This window comes from Magallana gigas, chromosome 10 (genome assembly GCF_963853765.1).
Source record: "Magallana gigas chromosome 10, xbMagGiga1.1, whole genome shotgun sequence".
Classification (NCBI taxonomy): Eukaryota; Metazoa; Mollusca; class Bivalvia; order Ostreida; family Ostreidae; genus Magallana; species Magallana gigas.
In genome coordinates, this window is record NC_088862.1 from 13,934,337 (window position 1) to 13,957,019 (window position 22,683).

Below are 22,683 nucleotides of genomic sequence, written 5' to 3' on the forward strand. Positions count from 1 at the left end.
AAGCAGACGAAATCGTGAGAAGACGCTTAATTTTCTATTTCGTGAATCAAATAATGTGTTTCGTTCATTTTTGAAGGTTAAACTTTCAAGTTTTTATATTCACAAGATTGCATTTTTCTTGCTGACAATAAAACAGACACAACTTTACATTTTGTTGACAGTGTTTATCTTGGAAATACCCGTTCTATAAATAGTGTTAGATCAAAACAGTTGAGAAGAGTAGATCCGGCAAACATTTTATTGATGCAGGTATCAAAGAAATTTTTCGACCAATCAGAAGCGCCGATATCTCATCAAATGAATAAATATTAAATGATTATATTTTTACAAAAAAAATATCATTGGCGTCGGAACCGCCCCCTTACTTATACATAACCATAACTAAAATCTTTTTTTGGCTTGTCAAGATTTCTGACAAGTCTACCCCCACCCCTTCTGCTCCCCCAATTTTCAATTTGCTTCCGACGCCTCTACAAATTACAAGCCACACAAACACTAACTTTGAAAAGTAGAGTCATTTTTTTTCACACGACGTGTCAATTTTTTGACAATTAATCTAAAAAAAAATCTACAATAGTTGTTTTATTTTCGTATATATTGCATAGTCAATTTATTTCTTCGCAGTATTGGATTTTTTTCACTTGACCTTTTTTCCACTCGGCCACAAAGAGATTATCTTTGGTATCCACACATAAACCCCACAGATCATCTAAATCACAGCTGTCAATGTATCGCAGGAACTCTCCGTTCTGATCTATGATATGTATGCAGTTGTTGAGGCGGTCTGACGTAAGTATACGGAAACTACTATCCGTAGCGATCCCAACTGGAATAAATGACAACTTCCGGTTGTAGGCTTGAGAACCTGTGTAGGTAAATCGAAATTTCCCGGACTCACTGACAACAACAACTGCACCGGCCTCGTTGTCAGCTACACAAATATCACCGTTCCTGTTACTACTAATGTATAAAGAGTATTGACCAGACGAATAGAGGGGATCCACTTTGTCATTGAACTGAATTTCCTTGGACCCATATGCAAAATAACGTACAACTTTCGTTTGTTTATCATCACTAACCATAACAACTAGAATATCACCGGATATGGTACAACAGACATGGCGGGGTCTCCATTCCCGAAGCGTAAGCAACTCCTGTACCTGTGTATTCACTATTTTGTTCACAGTTCTAAACGGCGGGTCAATAATTATATAAACCAGATCCCCATTCCATGTCACTGCTATATCTGATGGCTTGATCCCAGACTTGGTTTGGACTGACTGCAATAGTTGACCCTGGAGATTATGGAGCGTGATGATGCAGTCGTTCCCAGTTGTCCATAACTCCTCATCGCTAAGTAAAGCCACGCTGGATAGATTTGCAGACCCTGTGTCTATTGCTTTCAGGATTTGAGGCACATCTAGTAGGGGTCGAAGCGGGGGAGATGGGGTCGTTTCTGGTGACTGGGGCACATCCAGTAGAGGTTGGGGCAGGAGAAATGGGTTCATTACCGGGAATTGAGCCACATCCGGTAGATGTAGAACAGGGGGAGATGGGTTCCTTTCCGGGGATTGAGGCACATCCGGTAGAGGTTGGACCGGGGGAGATTGGCTCGTTTCCGAGGATTCTATGTTGTTTGTATAATTTTCTGTTTCCACAGAAGGCAGTGAGAGAGAACCAAATTGTCTCCAAAATTTCTTTTTGTTAAGCTTTCCAGGAGTGAATATTGGTAGGCAGACTTCGATTTCATTAAGCAACATTCTGAATTCAGCATTCCTGGATATGTATTCGGAGACAAGGCATCCATCGTTGGAGTTTGACAGTTTCTTCAACTCCTCAATGCTTTGAATGACTTCGGGTACGGTTTGTTTGATTTCGTGTTCTTGTTTGTTCAGAGCGAACAGAAAATTATTTTTTACATCAACGAAATCTGAGGTTAGTTTGTTGATAATGTCGTCTATCTCTCGGATCAATTCTTCTCTTCGTTTATTCAGATCGTTCGCCAATTTTCGGGAATCTTTTTTCAGATTAGTTCTCAGACTCAAAATATAAGGTGCAAACTTCTGATATTCGGGATAGATGGAGTTTTCCAACTCTTGTAAATCTGTTGATATCTCTTCTCTTGCTTTTGCCAAGTTAACAAAAAATTCAACGAGATAATGTCCTTTATGCTCATAGGATGAATAACACTGCCCACAAGAAGGAATGTTACATGTTAAACAAAAACGTTTACACGGTCTCCCAATGTGTCTTGAGCATTTCGGATATTTAGGTTCCTTTTTTCTTTCTTTGAATGTTACAATTCGATGTTTCACTGAATAACTTGAAACATGTTTCTCAACACAGGTCTCGCAAAGATCGACGTAGCATTTGTTACAATATGATAACTGGGGGTTAGGCGTATCACACAAGGCACATTGGGGAGTTTTACTGTAGTACATTGTCCGGGGCTTATTATTTTAAACCTACAAGACAAAAATACATTAAAAACTAGGGAATATAATAACATGATAATTAAGCTCAGATATGATTATTTGGCCCTTATGGCCATTGGGGACTGGGTGGCCGTGCCCATTTCTATGATCTCATTAAGGAGGAAAGTTATGTATGAAAATATAGAAAAATATTCAAATCCTAAACCGGAAGTATGTTTTTTTACTAAATTAAATTTTGAAGTTAAATTTTTTTTCTAGCTACATATGATAGATCTGAGTGGTAATTTGTTGATAGCCCAGCCTCTTTATAGCAGTATTTACTTATAACACTGTGCCGGATAATTATGCCAGTGCCAAGGTGGCATTTTTGCACCCGCTTAAGCTGCATATATCGAAAAATTCAAATATGCCATATGATAGACCATTGCTTAAAGAGTTAACAACCACATTTGTTATCAGTGTATCTCACCTGTCAGGTAAGATATTTACCTTTCAAAAATAAATTCCTACAGGAAAATAATTTTTCCCACAGGAAAATCGATATTCCTATAGGTAATTTGAAATTTCCTATCGGAATACAAGAACTTCCTATAGGAATTTTAATTCCGATAGGATTTGATAAAATCCGATAGGAAAACTTAATATCCTATAGGAAAACTACATGTCTGAATCAAATTCCTACAGGAATTACCATTCTCCTATAGGAAATATAATTCCTGCAGGACTTTTAAAAAATCCTGTAGGATTGTCAATATTTCCTGTAGGAGAGTCAATTTTCCTATGGGATTCATCATTTTCCGATGGGATATTAATCTTTAAAGGTAAATATCTCACCTGTCAGGTAAAACACACTAAAAACAAAAGTGGTTTTATACTCTCTAGACAATGGTCTATCATTTGGTATACATGGATTTTTCCGAAACTGCATCTTAAGCGGGTGCAAAAATGCCACCTTGGCACTGGCATAATTATCCGGCACAGTGTTTTATATTTTGATTGTTTCTATAGGAAATATGTGGTTTATGACCCTATATTATTCAAATTTTTGTTTCAGTTGTTTTGGGGAAGCTTTAAAGAAGCACACTAAATTGTACATTATTATTTTGTAAAAAGAAAAAAAAAATTATACATCCAAGCACTTGCTAATGCATTCTGTATACTAACTATTAGTTAACTTTAACATAGTTTGACCCATCAAAAACTACAAACCTTCTTTTTCTAATCCAATATGGCGATTGCAGGTGTTTGTGCATTTCCTGTCTAGCAACCTTCTTTGTAAGAGCGCGCGCCGTGTGCAACAACAGAAATCGATATAAAGGGGCAAACTTTTAAACAAGATTGAAAGGGTTGTTTTTCAATAGCAGTAACGAAAAAGAGATATAATTCAGTAAAATTCATTCACTTCATAGATTCTTTTGTGGCAACTTTTCATTTACATTCATCTGGTGTTTAGAGCTATTTAAATAAGTATTATGGAAGAAAAATCGATTGATTTATTTTTATTATAATATCTGTATAGTAACTTAAAAGGGTAGATATAAGGAAATAGTTCAACATAACTATGAGTCCTCATTTTCTATGCTTGTATTTACTCGCGTACGTGTAATTTTAGTTTCACTTTTAACTCTGTACAGAATTTTAGACATCCATTCCTGTCTTTCAGTAGTAATTATTTCACACTAAGACAAAGCTTAATATTCGTTAAAAAAAAGTATTCCTCTATTTTTCAACAAAATAAAAATATATTTTTCTTTATAGAACAGCTGGTTTTTTAATTACTCTTATGCTTTTACAAATTCTTCGATTGTGGAATAAAGATTAGGTATTTGTTGAACTTTTTGTCGGCAGACTCGTCCAACAAATTCTATATAGACCGGTTCTAGTATAAATCAAAGTACTGAAGAACTGACGGGAGTTGATTTTGTCGATGTTTATTTATTTTAAAATCAATGATATGTTATTTTGCATGACAAGTACATGTAGTTTCTAATTTGAATTAGGCCCTACGCACATTTTTTTAATATGAATTTTTGGACCTTTTCGACAAGAATGTCGAGAAACCCCCACATGAATCATGTTAAATAATATTTAAAGATAAAATTAATTCAATCAAACTATGTATCAGTAATAGAAATATTTCTCGAAAATTATAAGGATCCAAGCAATTTTGAACTCTAGTCTCGTTCAACCAAACGCTCGGCTGACACCGTAAATCTCCGACAAGGATTTATGGAGACAGTCGAGCGTCGAGTTGAACGAGACTAACCTTATATTGTTGTAAACTCTGTGTTCCTCAGAGAGAGAGAGAGAGAGAGAGAGAGAGAGAGAGAGAGAGAGAGAGATCTATTAACCTTAATATAAACTTTTTAAAGCTTTGAGAAATTACTCACAAGAAAGTCCCTTTAAATTACCAATAGGTCCCTTTAAATTGCTAACAGAGATCAAATACAGATTACAAAGTTGACTAAACGGAATGCTGACAGTGTGGGGTTTTTTTTTTAATCTATACGTATACATAGGGTCACGACTTTAGTTCTATTGACCTTTCGTACGGACTGGCTTGTGTACAATACGAATGCAATGAAAGTAAGTTTCATCATTAATTAAACGTGCTCAAATGAAATTATTAAGCCTCCCTATGCATGGATCTGTTGATATGAAATTCATATAAAATTTGTCTCTGGTAATATTCAAAAACTTAATTATACAATGTCGATTTTATGTGTATTAACAGAGGAGGAACCCCGTTTTTTTTTTTTTATAAAATATTAAAAGGCTGAAAACTTGGAGGGGTGAATTCATCATGAAGTCACCAATATGGACGCCGCCATCTCAAAGACAGGGCCGCTTGTGTGGACAAGTAGTGGCAGCATCGCTAGTAGCGATTGTTCCATATATACACATAGGTATTGAAATTGATTTGTGTCAATACATGCATTGTTCATGCATGCATTGAACGTATGTACTAATATGCATTTTTTACACTAACAGTATGCACGGTTTCAGATTTTTTTTCCAAAAAGGGGTGGCGGGTTTGGGGATATTTTTTTTCTGAAGGAAATCGTGAGAGGGTCCGGACACCTATAATTTATGTTAATTTAGTAAGTTTAAATTTTCCAGGGGGGTGGGGGTGGGGCACCATCCCCTCAAGATCTGTGCATTGATCATATTTGTTTAACTTAATTATATTACACTGATTCACATGTTTTCTTTATGTGGTTTCATGAAGAAATCCTTGTCCTTTTTATACCAGAACACAGGAGACATACTGATATGCGGTAACATAAAGGCATAACTTTTTATAACATTGATCCTACATATTGATGTGTGTTGTAGGAATTGTCAACAAGATATTCTGGGTCCCTAACAAACCCCCAGTAAATCGGACACACTGTCACTGTGACTGCTTCGATACCGTCTTCAAAGGTTTGCGATTTTACACATTTTTTGCTATTATAATGTAAGTATAACTTACTGTAAACGTATTATATTTGACGTGAATGATTTTTGGCGGAAATTAGTTTTTGAACAAGTTGGCGTGGATTTGAATCAGCGTATTCCTCAATGTAACTATTCTTATACATGTACGCAATGCATTTGGCGATGTTCTTGATTTAGCGGAATCTGCATTCCGCCAACCGCGCTCAACATAATTCACAGCCAAATAAAGTACATTTACAGTTACTGTACATTGTGGATAATTGTGAAAGGTTCATGGGGTGAAGTGTAAACAGAACTGCGTAATCATGGCCATTTTGGACTATATTTATCTCCTTATGACGAAGAGTTCTGTGTAAATATATGCAGGAAAGTATTCAAATTTTAATGTTTAAATATTTATATATTTTTTTTAAAATTAGATACTTGTAATAGTTTATAATCAACTATATGTATAAAAGAATTATTTAGTAGATCAAATAAGGGACTTGTTGAGCCTTCAGCCTCCTGATAGGGAGAGAAAGGTCTTTTAAAGATCTTCATGTTTGATTTTTTTCCGTTTTAAGGTTCTTACGAAAGACTGGGGAAAACATCATACAAACACATCTACTTCAACGCTACGTTTGAAATGCTCGTCATCTGGGCCCTGACACTGGGATGTATCATTTTCTCTTACGAAGCCTTCAAGCGTCTCTATAACCTATACCACACCGGTATTCTAAGATGGAGAATGCTAGCGCTTTTTATCTTAGACATATATCCGAACTATTACTCATTTTGGATGTTTGTCAATTACACGAATGATGGATTTTACAAACAGTTTTTGCACCAACTTTTCTTCACAGTGACAGAACTATTTTCCACGTGGAACGTTTTCCAGTTGTGTTCTAAAGATTGTGACGTAGACTCTGTGAGTGCGTTAGGAATTATTTCTATGAGTCTTATTCACATTTTGTTGGGTGGAGTTGATCAATTCTTCGCACAGTTGATACTATGGAGAGACCAACCATTTCAAAGGTTTCGTAATCTGGGATTCATCCTCCCTGATGTTTTACATGTAGTGATTACTATTCAATTACTTGCCAAGGAAAGACGCACGAAGTGGACAAGGGTGTTAACTCCGACAGAGTACAAAACCTTGGCAGGAGTTGTGTCCCTTGGATTTTTAATAGGAAAATTTGTGTTTTAATTACTGTTGATATTCATAAACAGAAAAAAACAAACTCCTTATTTGTTTGCATATATAATTATCTATTATAAAATTAGAAAGCAGCTGTTTACACAAAATCAAATGAATTCATAAAAACTTGATGATTTACATGACATGCATGATTAACTTTCTATTGTTGTATGCACAAACGAATCCATATGATCACCTTTCCTTGTCTTTATTGGGTTTACACATTAAACCAATGATATTGGATAGTAGGTTTTGAATGACAGACGGAGCGATATAAGTGAAGTAATCGGGGAACTCCATCTTATTGTCCATGTTTTGCCACTGTGTGTACTGTAGGTTTCGCCACCTAGCGATTGCCTTAAAGTGGACGTTGTCAACAGACCAGTATTTTGGGTACAGCTCAATGAGTCCTGCGTGTTTTGGGAGGAACAGCGCCAGTGTTAACCCTGCACCGTGCATGCCTACTAAAATGTCAGTCCTTGCAATGACCCCAAGTTGGTCATGCATACTCATATTCTCTGTCCGCAGGCTGACGATACAATGGTTTGGATATAACTTGTGTACCGAGTCTTCTAGTTCTTTTTCGTTTTTAACCTTCCGGCTAATAATACCTCTTGGATTTCGTGGATGCGCTACATAATCGCGTCGCCAAAGAAAAGTTATATGCAGTTTTTCACAGTTCAGCCGTTTGGTAATCGGTACGTTATGTTTCGCGAGAAAGAATAGCCTAAAGATTTCAATATGCGGTATTGATGGCAAGTTATGTCGAAACATGGGACTTTTGTACCCTTGGATATTCCAAATCAGAGTCTTGAAATACTGAGGCTTCGTCAGTTGTCCAGCGTGACCATACCCTCCAAACAAAGTGGTCCAGATAGAATCAAGCCCACCTTGGGGATGACTATCAATAAACAAGATGTTAGCGGTGAAACTTTTAACATTGAAAAACAAGAGCATCAGAAAGGCATTGTACCAGTCGGTCATCGTATGATAAACATTAGCATACTCGTATCGAGTTACTGCCATGGTGATTTTGTCAACTTCCTGGTGCTCGGGCATCTTTGAAACCAGTTTCAGCGCTGCCATCCATTTTACAAGATGGTCGCCATGTTGAAACTTGTACTTCATATCTTCAGTATTGTTGTCACAACGGATTTGAAAATATCCTGGTTTTAGGGTTAGGAACTCTTTCTCTTCCGGCTGGTTGAGAACGCTTTCTATTCTCTCCCCTCCTTGTGGCCCCGCGCTGAAGGAAGGATCCAGAAGAACTCCTTTCAGTATGGCGAACAGATGGGCGAAACCGGTAAAGCTATTATTACAGATGGAGGTGTTGGATTTTGACCATGCCATTAAGGTGTCGTCTTTTGTGACGTTTAAGTTTGATAGGATTGGTGATGTTTTCAAAGCAAGTTGGTAGGACATACGGGTATCTGGAAATGATGTTGTCACGTGGTATTCTCTTTGTTGTCTGTTGTAAAAAGGGTCATTGAGGGGCACAAGAAGTCGCTTGTTGTCATTGTGTAGTAGAAAGAATAAGACTATGACGAAAAAAATTGGAATGATCAACATGTGCTTCACGTGCAATCTCATTGTGCACCCTGTAATTAAAGAAGAGAAAATATTTCCATGAAGACAACGCGACAGACAAATATTTTGTTTCAAGGGGAAATATAGCAGGTTTTACTTCATGACAAGTCTTTACGAAACGCAGTTCTAGTACATTTACTATTTACATAGGTGTAGATATACCGACATAGATGTAGACATTCATAAATTTCATATATTCATCTAGATTACACGACAAATGAATAAATGTAGAATTTCATCGATACTTGGAATTAGCTACTTGGGCAGTGTAAAGGTTAAGAAAATCGCAATAATATTTTGTCAAACTTGCATTCAATGTTACGCAGTTTACAAGCACATTACGTTATATATATTTTATTCATACTAAAAGTTACACCCTTTACCTACTTCTACACGTGTATTATTAGCAGTGGGTATATATTTTTTATAAGGAGAAAAATATAATATTATTAGATTATTATGTGATGCGAATATAAGTTTGTTTATGTACAGTATCAGTATATAGGCTTCAATAATCTGGCTGGTACGGTGGTAGTACCGCATGATGATGAAAGTTCGAACATCTTCGCTAGCCAAGGGTTTCCAATACACTACTTTCCTTATACGCCGGCAATTTACAATGCATGTATATCGGCAAACGGTTTATAAGCAAAACCATTAACCATTGACTAGCGAGGATCGAACGGCCGAAGCGAGGCCAATGTCACTTATAAACGTTACATACATAAAACCAAAAATGAATTCTGTTAATATGCAATCAACATTTTGAAGTCATTAATTGAATATAATATATAAGATAAATATAATTATGTGTGTACTTACTAACGTTAAGCTTAAAGTTCTCTACAGGCCGTGTGCGTCACTAGAAGTAAAACATTTGATGAATGAAACGTGACGTCATCATTGTGACACCAATAGAATTTCGTTCATCTCTCTCTCTCTCTCTCTCTCTCTCTCTCTCTCTCTCTCTCTCTCTCTCTCTCTCTCTCTCTCTCTCAGGAGGACAACAGATCAGTATCATTTAAGCACCGGGAAATTTGTTGTATATTTAAGAAATAAAGTACGAGTTTTCGTGAATGTTGCAGAATAACCTCCGAGGTCGAGAAATGTTGTTTTGAAATATAAAAGCCGAGGCGTTAGCCGAGGCTTTTATATTTCAAACAACATTTCGAGACCGAGGAGGTTATTCTGCAACATTCACGATAACAAGAACTTTATTTCTATTCTACTAACAGCCCAGTATTTCTACAGATCGTTTCTGCTATAGAGAGACGATCTAGGTCATTTTGACGGCTGTTCCGTGTAACCCCAATGGTTTTGTTGGTAATGTTTACATGTGTATCGATCAAAGGAATCACATGCAGACGACAGAAATTTCTTTGGTTTTTTAATATTCTTATCTTATTTATAAAATATCTTTGAATCATGTTCCTAATATTATAAAGGCAATTTAATACGATTATTACTACTACACGATATATATTTTATGTAAAAACATGCAGTGAAAAAATGCTAGGGAGGTGCTAGGAACAGCCGCATTGATCTCTTAAAAATAAACATTTGAGGCAATACACATCGTTTTGACTGGAACTAACACGTGAAACTGACACGGTTTTAAAACTTTTTACGGTTTGAAGTTGTACTTTCATAGTCAGTGCGAGACAAATAGGTATTTCTGATCTGATAATTTACTGATGACGTTCGTGGTATATTGGAGATTGTTATATTCAGTAGAATATTCTCACTATATAACTCTATATAGACGAATAGTCATTAATTGTAATATTAGCTCGTCCGAAAAATATTGACCGGTCAATATTTTTTTTATATTGACCGGCTAGGAATAATATCTAATGAACATTCCCTCTGTTTCAAATAATCGCCTCTGATTTGTTGATTTGTAAACGATGACGTAAATAACCTTTAGCGACTCCAAAACAATGTGACGTCATAATAGAGAGTCAGTCAAGGCAAGTAAACAACGGACGCGCAATGCAACTGTTTGCTATCATAACGGATATAAGGATTTGCGAATTTCTGAGAAGGAAAATCAGGTAGAACATCTGTATTTTAATTCTTACAGTCGGCGGAATATCACTAGTCACCGTTTGATGCGGCGGATATTTTGAAAATGAACTTTGCACAAAATTGAATTCGTGAATTCTTTGTTGAGCTGAGAAAATTACGGCAATCTTTTTTCAATTACTTTCTTAAATTTTGATTTGTTTCTTCATATAACAAAACAAATACTGACTGTGTTTTCGGGCAACATTGATTATATTAGCCCCCTTGGGACGAAAATATTGCCCTCCGCTTCGCGTCGGGCAATATTTCGTCCCTCGGGGGCTAATATAATCAATGTTGCCCTCAACCCCAGTCAATATTTGTATAATAATGTCCGCGGCATCTCTTTGATCTCGGCAATAACTGTAGTAGAATTGCTTTTATTACATACTTAGTAATAAATACAGGTTTTTTGCACATGTGATACAGATGACATCACAAAATCCGTATCGGCCTCCGGGGCTGATACAGGTTATCAGCCCTCCAGGGCTGATACGGATCCGTATCACACCCCTTGCAGAACTCCTCTGCCTTTTTTCGCTTCGGCATTTTTGCATGTTTACAGACGAAAAATAAAACATTTCCAGTTACAGTCGACATTTGTAAGTGCAGTTGAAAACTTCAAATGCTAGCAAATGTTTTAAAGCAGTCAACTTTTAAAACCTGAAGAAATTCCTTTCTGTAGCTTCATGTTTGTTAAAACAAGAAGAACTCATATTTTTATTTAATACATGTACAGACTACTTTCAAATATTATTTAAATTCAATTTGTTCAAGTTGATGCCTTTTTACATAATTTATTACTAATTATGTAATAAATATAATAATAAATACCCTTTTTCCATATCACAACCTGTATCAGCCCTCGACCAATATCATCCCTCAGGCCTTCGGCCCTCGGGCTGATATTGGAGTCTTGGGCTGATACAGGATGTGATATGGAAAAGGGTATGTATTATTCTCTATACATTCAACCAAATGACTTTGATTCTTTTAACGTCTAAACAAAAGAAAAGGTTGATTATGATGAGAGAAAGAGAAAAAGAGACAGAGATATTTGCAACGACCAGAATAAGGGTATTGTTTTACTTGCGTTTGAAACTTTAAAAATTGAAAACTTCAGTTTTTACTTCACTTTAGGCCTCACGCGAGACATATTAGAGTACAATCATGAATGTCGATGATATAACGTATCTACTGTATTTACATAACATGCACACAATATAAGATAATGTGTCTGTAGAGTGTAAACTACCCATACTCTATAACAGATGTATGCATGGGCGGAACTAGAATTTATTTCGGGGGGGGGGTCGACGTTAGGGGAAGTGGGGATGTTCCAAGACTTGTTTCCATTATCTATACAATGTAAATTAGAAAAGCTGGAGTCAAGACCCCCCCCCCCAATATCTTTAGAACCATCTTAACAAGACCTTTGACTTTCAGTAGGACGTATAGCTATCTATTTCTTGCGTCAAAACAAGTTTAAAATGACGTGGTTTCAAGCGAAATTTGCACCAATTGCGTAGTCTTAGCTCAAATGCCAGACAAATCTTGTTGATTTCAGAGAGCTATGGCTGAATGGCCAGCAATGAAATAGACAGTCCTATGTCGCAGTGCTGTTTAACACAACAACCCAGAGTCCAAGCTCTTGTTAAAATGGTTCTAATACTATACCTGCATGCATAAAGTTGTAACCACTACATGCAATATAAAGGTATTGTCGTTGAGACACTTTCCAGCCGTGACGTCACAAGTACCTGTCTGCCGTAAACAAATTCCCCATTCAATTTAAACCATTCATCAACGAAGGTTCATACTGATTGTATGCTAGTCGCTCTGTCTTAGATAAAACTGTTATTGTTTTACGTTTGCACATTGTTCAAAGAGATCTTATATGCAGCAAAGATCTCCAAATGTTATGTAACTACACCTGTATGTTATTCTTTATCAGTTTAGGTGGTATTATATAAATAGTGCCTGTTTGGGAGGGTAACAGTTGAAATTGACACCCCGAGAAAACCATTATCAACCGACGCGAAGCGGAGGTTGACAATGATTTTCGAGGGGTGTCAATTTCAACTGTTATCCTCCCAAACAGGCACTATTTATTTTGTTATACTGAATGTCTTTTTTAAAAATTTTAAGAAAATTTTACTGCTTTTATATAGGAATAACGTGAATTCTACAGCGAACCGTACGCGCATAATTTTCGCGCATGTAACATTTTTTAATGTTACCCGTTGCCAAGTGCGTTGCTAACGCTGAGGGTAATAGTAAATATTATTAACTGCGTCTTAACCAATCAGATTTCAGTATTTAACATGAAAGTATAACAATATATAAATAGTGCCTGTTTGGGAGGGTAACAGTTGAAATTGACACCCCGAGAAAACCATTGTCAACCGACGCGAAGCGGAGGTTGACAATGGTTTTCGAGGGGTGTCAATTTCAACTGTTATCCTCCCAAACAGGCACTATTTATTTTGTTATACTGAATGTCTTTTTTAAAATTTTTAAGAAAATTTTACTGCTTTTATATAGGAATAACGTGAATTCTACAGCGAACCGTACGCGCATAATTTTCGCGCATGTAACATTTTTTAATGTTACCCGTTGCCAAGTGCGTTGCTAACGCTGAGGGTAATAGTAAATATTATTAACTGCGTCTTAACCAATCAGATTTCAGTATTTAACATGAAAGTATAACAAAACAAGTTACTGTCCTTTAAAAAAGGACTACAATACGTGGACCATTTGCATGTGTTTCCAACGAAAACGTGAAAGTCTTATGATTATTAGAGATTCCACCCACTCTAGCCCCCCTGCTTTTAACAACTAAATGTGTATGTTGTATAACGTATACATTACGTATGTACAGCCTGACTTTTTATCTCAGAATTCAAAGGGTTCATACTTTTAAAATAACTATGATCTATCTATTAATGAAGTTTGCATGTTTAGTATCAGGCAATCGGCGAATTCTACTATTTGCGCACACAATACGATTCACACTACTTTGTTCACTATGAAGTGACAGCTTTGTGTAAATATAAAATTTCATATTTTTATGCATTTTTCTTGAGATTTAAACTTTTATACAGCGACATAATTATTCAATCATTCTTAAATGCTTAAAAAAATTATACGGAAAACAACCGAACATGGCAAATTATGCTACATGTATCTGATGCATTGATTGCAGTTTCGGCATGATAACTTATTTCATAATACTGACAGTTCATATCACATGCCGATCATTTCTTTGAAGAGAATACTTTGTTTCTGTACTGTTTATCTATAACTTTACAATCATAGCGCCTTTGAACTTTTGTGTGTGTGCATGTGGCACGAAATCCCGATCCCGATTCAGATAATCGTGTGTTAGCCTGGTTCCCTGAGCCACCCATTACGCACAGGAACCAGACTAGCTCATGCGAAGGCTGAATTTTCCCCATAGCATCCGGTTTAACCTCGCTTATATATTATCTGCGTGGACCTCAGGGTCCACGCAACTAAAACTTTCAAATCTAAAATCTTATATCAGTTTATTTTTAAAATTAGATATACAAATAATGTTGAATTAAAACAATACATTTTAAAGATTAAAATGCGTGTCAGATCTACTCAAACTGTGAATAAATAAGTTTTTCCTCTCTTTTAATTAAGTACTATTTACAATTGATACTAGAAATCACGTGATAATGATTTCTTTTTTTATTTCATGCAAGTTATAAATACCGATTATAAAGTATGAAACTAACTTTACTATAAAGTAAAATGATTCATTTTTTTATGCAAACATATACATACTGTTGTATATATCTGTGTTATCTCGTCCGATTTCTCTCTCACTCTCTCTCGCCCCTTTCTCACCCCTCTCGCCCCACTCGCTTTCTCTCTCACACAATTCTCTCTCTCACCCCCTCGCCCTATTCTCTCTCTCGACCCAACTCTCTCTCACCCCTCTCTCTCTCTCTCACCCCACTCTCTCTCTAATCCCTCTCGCCCCACTCTCTCACACCCCTCTCTCTCTCTCTCATCCCACTCTCTCTCTCTCTCTCGTCCCTCTCGCCCCACTCTCTCTCGCCCCACTCTCACTCTCGCCTCACTCATATTCTCGCCCCACTCACTCTCACCCCTCTCTTCCCACTCACTCTTTTAAACCTCTCGCCCCACTCTCACTCTCGCCTCCCTCACCCCTCTCGCCCCACTCACTCACCCCTCACACCCCACTCACTCTTTCACCCCTCTCGCCCCATTCACTCTCTCCCCCCTCTCACTCTCTCACCCCACTCTCTCACCCAACTCACTCTCTCATCCCTCTCGCTCCACTCACTCACCCCTCACTCACTGTCTCACCCCTCTCGCCCCACTCACTGTCTCACCCCTCTCGCCCCACACACTCTCTCACCCCTCTCACTCTCTCACCCCTCTTACTCTCTCACCCCTCTCACTCTGTCGCCCCTCTCGCCCAACTCACTCTCTGGCCCCTCACTCTCTTGCTCCATTCATTCTCTCTCGCCCCACTCACTCTCTCGCCCCTCGTCCTACTCACTCTCTCATCCCTCTCACTCTCTCACCCCACTCACTCTCTCACCCCTTTCGCCCCACTCACTCTTTCACCCCTCTCGCCCCACTTACTCTCTCATCCCTCTCTCTCACCCCTCTCTCTCTCACCCCTCTCTCTCTCTCACCCCTCTCTCTGTCACCCCTCTCTCTCTCAAGCCACTCTTTCTCTCGACCCACTCTCTCTCTCACCTCTCTAAACCCTCTTGCCCCACTCTCTCACCCCTCTCGCTACACTCTCTCTCACTCCTCTTGCTCCACTCCCTCTCTCTCTCACCCCACTCCTCACCCCTATCACCCCAAATGTTTTCTCTCTCTCACCCCTCTCGCCCCACTCTCTCACCCTTTTCGCCTCACTCTCTATCGTACCCCGCCCAACTGCTCTTTCCCATCTTCCCTCCCCCCTCTCTCTCTCACTCCTCGCCCACTCTCTTTTACCCCACTCGCCCCACTTTCATTCCGCTCTCTCCACTGTCTTTATCAAACCTCTCGCTCAATCTGTCTCTTACCCTTCTTGCCTTAGATAACAACAAACCAAAGATCTTTATTAACAGAACTTCAAACGTGTAAAATAGTAGATCCAAAACAAAACATTCATCATTGGATAGAGCACAGTCTTTCAGGCCAATACATATTTTTCCTTAGCTCTGTCAATTAAGACGTCTATTGATATTACTCGAAGAATTCCAATACAATAAAGCAGCTGCGTTTTAAGTTTCATGAACTAACTTCTTAATGTCTTCATGATGGATTCTTTGTACCGGTTATTCTTGATGTTCCACCATAGGTTTTAATGACCAGTTCTCTTTGGTAACTGCAATTGTAATAAACAAAAATAACAAAATATCTAGATTTCCTTTTTTAAACACTAATTCATGAAGAAAATGAATTCGCTGGTCACTGTTACCATGCGTACTAGTATTTGGCTGGTATTCAATATGGCTATATATAGCCCAAAGGAAAACCAAAATGGAATTTACCTTACATGTAGTTTTATTTAACTTCCTTTTTTCATTAAAAAATAAAAGATCATGTTTCAAAGATTTCTGTAAAGCAGGGCTACATGGTCGTAGTCATTTCTAAACTATATAAATCTCATTGTAAGTTTTAAATATTTGTTCATATTATACGGTATATCAATAAAATAATATAAAATACAATATTGTATCCTATCATACTTACAATATATATCATATAATACAATAAAATACTCTAATAAACATTGATGAAATTTGATATTTTAACATATGATATGACATTGTATTGTGTTATTCAGATTCAGCATTCAAGCCTGTCCGGTGCATCAGTATCATAAGACACACCATCCATGCAAGTTTGGTGAAGTACGGACCAGCAATAACTTAGATATTGCCATCAAAGGGCAGCTGCAACAAAAACTTTCAACTGCTCCAAAAACCTTAACCTCCTCCAGCATCTGAAATTTAGGACCCAGATTCAGCATCCAAGTCTTTCAAGCCCACAAGTAGGTCTAGATGCATCATCCATGCAAGTTTGGTAAAGATAGGACAAGTATTAACTTAGATACAGGACCTGCAACAAAAACTTAAACCAGGTCCGGACGCCGACGCAGAGAGTAGCATAAGCTCCCCTTGACTTCGTCTCGGTGAGCTAAAAAGTGAGAGATCGCAAACACCACGCATCCCAATTACTTAATTGACAATGCTACACATAAAGAATGGCAGGGTTAGCATTAAATACACAAAATTTGATTTAAAACGAGCATAACTTCAAAACAACCATCATACCAAAACGTCCTGTAAAGTATGCACATATATGATCTACGCTTTTGTCAAGATTCTAAATTCAATAAATTGCCGTTGGAAAATAATGCAAAAGTGGCGCTTTCAAAATGTTCATGACTAGCTATATTCTATATATATATGTTCAGAATTCTAAGTTAAAAAAGGGCCGAAATTCCCAGAAAATTAAATTGTTAAATTATTAATTTTCTCGCGATATGCACATCTACACATTGTGAGTTAAATACCTACATGTACAAAGTTTATTGAAATTCCGTGCAGCAATTTAAAAGAACTTGCGCTTACAAACTGTGTAATATTACTTTATTCAATATAGGACCAAAGTTTCTAAGTTCAAAAGAATCGAAATTCCCCGAAAAAAAATAACATAATTTAAATTCCCTGGTAATATGCATAAACTATCTACACATTAAGTCCTAAAAGCCTACAAAGTCCTACGAAATTCCATGGTGTAGTTTTAGAGAAGTTTTAGTGAAGTTTCGCTTACAAAATGTCCATTACTTTATTAATATATGGCCGAAATTCTAAGTTCAAAAGTAACGAAAATGGAACTTAAATTCCCTGGTTATAAGCATATCCAAAATTGTGTCCCAAATACCTGCAAAGTTTTACGAAATTCCATGCTGCAGTTTAAGAGGAGCTGCGCATGCACTTACAATCAGGACTGACTGACTGACACACTAACTGACTGACTGACTGACACACTTACTGACTGACTGACTGACACACTTACTGACTGACACACTAACTGACGGACTGACTGACACACTAACTGACGGACTGACTGACACACTTACTGACTGACACACTAACTGACGGACTGACTGACACACTAACTGACTGACTGACTGACTGACACACTAACTGACTGACTGACGGACGGAGGAGGAGTCAAAATCATATAATACCCCTGGTAATTTGTTGCGTGAGGTATAAAAATAAAAACAGTATATGTTTAATACAAAGAACAACAAGTCATGATCAGAGAAGCGATTTTGAATTTACTACATATAAAGACTGTCTCGGTTTCTCCTTTCCTTCTCAATTTCATCGATAGTTTGGTTACCCCAATTAATAACTTTGAAAAATGAAAAAAAATGAACTTTATTTATTTTACAACGATTGATAAGCAAGTTCTACAATTTATATTTATATCTCTCGTTGGCACGGATGTAAGCGCGAGGAGGTCATTGGTGTGGAAAGAATTTAAGCTGGAGTACCCGGAGAGAACCCAAATGTCCAATCGGGCTACCGCCAAACCCTATCATGATCACATACAACCACTGTCCATCACGTGAATCGAACTCGGGTCGCAGCAGTGCATTGCCCACTACGCTTAGATACCTTTGTGTCAAAACTTAACTCATTTAATATGACATGAAAAAAAGTTTAGTTTTGTTTTGTTGTATTTTTTCAAATGCCCTATTATATTTTCAAAATAAAAGGCATGGCTAGAATACAGTTGGTCTACTGGAATATGCTTTGCAAACGACAAAAATTATGTTGAAAATTTAAGAACAGTGTTCGATTAGGGTCCAAGCGAATTTAGAGTTGCCAGTTCTGTCAATTTCTGTAAAAAAATTGTCAACAAGAACGTGTCAAACATAAAAATATAGGACTAATTGAGTTAACGTGATTTCAGTTTTTCTTCACTGGCATAGCCTATGCGTTTCTTTCAGAAAATCGGCAGAAAGTGATAGGAATCCGAATACATGTAGGAGCCCGAGGCAGGTAAAGCATAAAATTTTTTCCTAAAACCATACTCACACAATATAAAAGAGCATGTTGCAAGACTTTGATGTTGAAAATGCTGCTACTGCTGCTGCTTCTGCTGCTTCTGCTGCTGCTTCTGATGATGATGATGATGATGATGATGATGATGATGATGATGATGATGATGATGATGATGATGATGATGATGATGATGAATGGTGATGAAAATGAAGACATGATGATGATGATGACGATGATGATGATGACGATGATGATGATGATGATGATGATGATGATGATGATGAGGATGAGGATGATGATGATGATGATGATGATGATGATGATGATGATGGTTGTATTTTTTCATTTAACATCTTCATTTATGTAACTACAAAAGAGAAAAAGTAATGAAAACATTATACATGTATATAGAAAATATAAGCAGTATAAGGCCTTTTTTGTGATTTATACATTTTAAATAACCCATGACAGCTCATACATGTACCAAAACAACTAAGAAATCGTTTTACTATTTAATTATTTATTACAGTTAGTTCGTAAACAATACTTAACAATGTTTCAAACGCTATATCAAGCTGGATTAATCTAACTATCATCATTTATCTTTTAATAATTAATATATTTATTTATCTATGAATTTATTTATTTAGTTTTTGAGTTATTCATTAATATTTTAGAAGTTAGAACAAATAGGCTAAGCATCAATAGGCTAAGCATTAATCTATTGCATCTTCGGTATTTAGAATCTGTAAATATTTGCAAGTAGCCCCCCCCCCCCCGGGTGTATCCATAAACGAAAAAAGTAAAATTAAAGGAATATGATTATAGTTAGTAAAGGGATGTAGAACCCCACTAATTTACAAGTATGTGATCCAACATCAATGATATTAATGAAGTGCTTTAATCAAAGACTTTTGATAATTACATAGCATTTATATTAATAAGAGAAAAACTGTCAATGTGATAGCAAACCGGGTTTCCTTCGCGTTTTGTGAGAACAGTACCCATAATCCATTTGTCAACCCTGATTTGATAAACACTAGCTATCCGGGGAAATGGGATACTCTATATGCAATACTTTGCCAAACCAACTTCGTTCAACAGCTTGTATTTTTTCATAAATTATCAAAAGTCTTAATCCAAGTAATATCTATGCACATCTCTGATATATGAAAAATTGATCTGCGAAACAACAACTTTCTATCTTGAAAACTGTAGTAGGAGTTATCCGTATACAATAGGGTATCCTTTTGGTAGCCACCCACCCACCCGTTCGACCGCCATTTTCACCATTTTGATAACCGGATTTTTCTTTTGGAAAACCCGGTTAAAAACCATCTATTACGTTTCATTTAGATATAATGTTTATTTCCTATGAATGAATCAAAATAAAAAAGAACTTAAGTTAATTATTGATGAGTTATCTAATACTAGTAATAAGTAATTATATAATTGGTGATCACATTTGGATCAACAAACATTCAAACTGTAGATATTGAGAAAGAGGGGAAAGAGTGATGATAAGAAGGCAGGCACGTAGCATCGTTTTGAAAGTTTTGGAGGGGGGAGGGCGGGGCAAACTCATCCAAAAAATCTTGATAAGCAAGAAAAAATAGATAAACAAAAAATATAAAAATTAAAAATTTCAAAATCATATAAATCCTAAACCGTTGGGTGGGGGAGGGGGCATAAGGTACCTATAAGTTCATTAACTTCAATTTCCTTCCTATCAATTTAATTTTTAAATGCTCCCAAAAAAAGAGGGGGGGGGGGGCAACTCCATCTTATTTTTTTTTAATGCAAATTTTAAAAAATGTTGCTGCGAGAAAAAATATGGAAAAGCGCCCCCCCCCCCCCCCCCCCCCGTCCCTCTGATGCTAAGTGCCTAGAAAGTAATGACTTAAAATGATTTCATAAAAACATTTTGAAAATTTGTTTTATCTCTGTTACGTTTTGATTCTGCGCAGTTGCAGCCATTTGAATATGAATATGAATTGATTTAGATATTGGTGGGTGTAGTAATGTCTATTTGCAGGCGATTAATGATAATTTTAATTCACATGCGAACGGATTTCTTACAGCTCCCAACACATTTTATTTATAGTAGGTGCAACATGTACATCAATACCTACGGGGATGTACATGTAGATTGGGTTACCCCCACCCACCCAGTTTGATACTTATTGAATTTACACAGTAAAATTATTGAAAATAGCCCCTCCACCCCACCCGTCGGCAAACAAACGTATCCCTCGGAGCCCCGCCCACTTCAATTAAAAAAGATAAATCTGGATCCGCGCATACAATGTCGTTTTTGGAATTCTATTTCATTTTATTTCATTTAAAATGCATTCCCTACAGTCAACATAATCATAAAATTAAGGGTCTATGACAATCCCTACTTGCATGTATATGATAGCCTAAGGATACATTTGCAAGTTGTAATTTTGTAAATTTTTATTGATAAAATGTAACTTGAGTAAGCATATGGTACGGAGTCAGTGATATAATAAACAAACTTAGTGATATTTAAATTTTGAATCTCCGAATTTTTTGTATCAATCCAACATTATAGGTATCAACATAGGCATCGGAACCGGGGGCTATGAAGGGCTGGAGGAGGGGCTTAGCTTGCCACTTTTTTGCAAAGCTAGGCATAACTATCAGACACGTAGCATCAGGGAGAGACCAGCTCCCCCCCCCCCCCAAAAAAAAAACAAAAAAAAACCCACTTCTTTTTGCAGCAAATGTCATTTTTTAAACTTACATAAAAAAATAACTGATACATGAAGTTTCCACTATACTGTTTGGGAGTATGTAAGGAAATGAAGAGTGATAAATTGAAGTTATAGGTATACCTGTTGATCTGTTGAAATTTGAGCATAACTCTATTGATTAAATTCGAAGATTGCATGTACATGCACATATATCCTAAGATATAAAACAGAAGATACACCGAAGACCGTCAAATTACTGGGGCATCACTAGGGTTCAACGTGGTAAAAAGACGCGCTATACATGTATAGCATGCATTTTATTAAGGCGGCTGGATGGTCAATGAATTAACCATCAGATCTACCTTAAAATTTCAAAAATAATTTAATTGGTGATTAACTATTATTTAGTAAAGAAAATACCCTAATAGTTGAGCTTTTCCTACTTCGTTCTACAGAGCTCTCCTTGTAAAGAAGATAACTATAGTCCAAAATGGCCACCACTGTCTAGCCCTCTTATTACATTTGGTTTTTGTTACTATAGTAATGGCATACATTTGACTTAAAGGATGCTGGGTAAAATGTCTACAAATTAATCATCAGGTTACCATAAGTTTTTAGAAATTATGTCTTAAAAACTTTTAATTTGTAAAGTGAAATTCGATATAAAAAATCTTTAAAATTTGAATAGTTTCCTATATCTTTATACAGAGCTCTTCTTCTTAAGGAGATTAATATAGTCTAAAAATGGCCATGACCAATCGAGCCCGCTTAATGAATTAGGAGGTTTTATCACAACAATTTTTTTTTTGGTTCTTCGTCGTGTTTGCCAAAAGCATTACACTGACTTTTATTCGAACAAATGAGAATCTTGCTTAGCTGGTCTCAAGTAAAATATGCACATAAGCGTGCACACAGGCACCAGAGTACCAATCGCAACTTCTCGGGTCTTTCCGTCAGGCTCGGAAAAACCGGCCTGAGAAGCTGCGATTTTCCAGAGTACATGCATTACATAGAAACAGCAAAATAGTTCGACTAACCTTGTCGATTACCATGACTGAATGACCGATATTGAAGTAGACAGATTGCTGTTTAACACAACTACTTAAGAAGGCTCGATGATCGTGGCAATTTTTAGACTTTATTGATCTCCTTTAGAAGAAGAGCTCTGTACGAATTAT

The 22,683-nt window shown here is 36.8% G+C and overlaps 3 protein-coding genes across 3 annotated transcripts; 1 reads left to right on the forward strand and 2 right to left on the reverse strand.

Annotated features, from left to right (window-relative positions):
- Positions 1-436: 436 nt before the first annotated feature.
- Positions 437-3,722, reverse strand: LOC105333688 (uncharacterized). Its single transcript, XM_011436776.4, has 2 exons — positions 3,645-3,722; positions 437-2,465 (listed from the first exon to the last, which is right to left on the reverse strand). The coding sequence occupies exon 2, from the start codon at positions 2,439-2,441 to the stop codon at positions 606-608; it is 1,836 nt and encodes a 611-aa protein (XP_011435078.3). The 5' UTR covers positions 2,442-2,465; positions 3,645-3,722; the 3' UTR covers positions 437-605.
- Positions 3,723-5,171: 1,449 nt separating this feature from the next.
- On the forward strand, positions 5,172-7,103 carry LOC105333713 (uncharacterized). The gene is made up of 3 exons (XM_011436843.4): positions 5,172-5,341; positions 5,772-5,861; positions 6,440-7,103. The coding sequence occupies exons 1-3, from the start codon at positions 5,239-5,241 to the stop codon at positions 7,060-7,062; spliced, it is 816 nt and encodes a 271-aa protein (XP_011435145.3). The 5' UTR covers positions 5,172-5,238; the 3' UTR covers positions 7,063-7,103.
- A 142-nt stretch (positions 7,104-7,245) lies between these two features.
- LOC105333687 (uncharacterized) lies at positions 7,246-8,403 on the reverse strand. Its single transcript, XM_066072624.1, has one exon. It carries the CDS (start codon positions 8,401-8,403, stop codon positions 7,246-7,248), a length of 1,158 nt encoding a protein of 385 aa, XP_065928696.1.
- Positions 8,404-22,683: the final 14,280 nt, after the last annotated feature.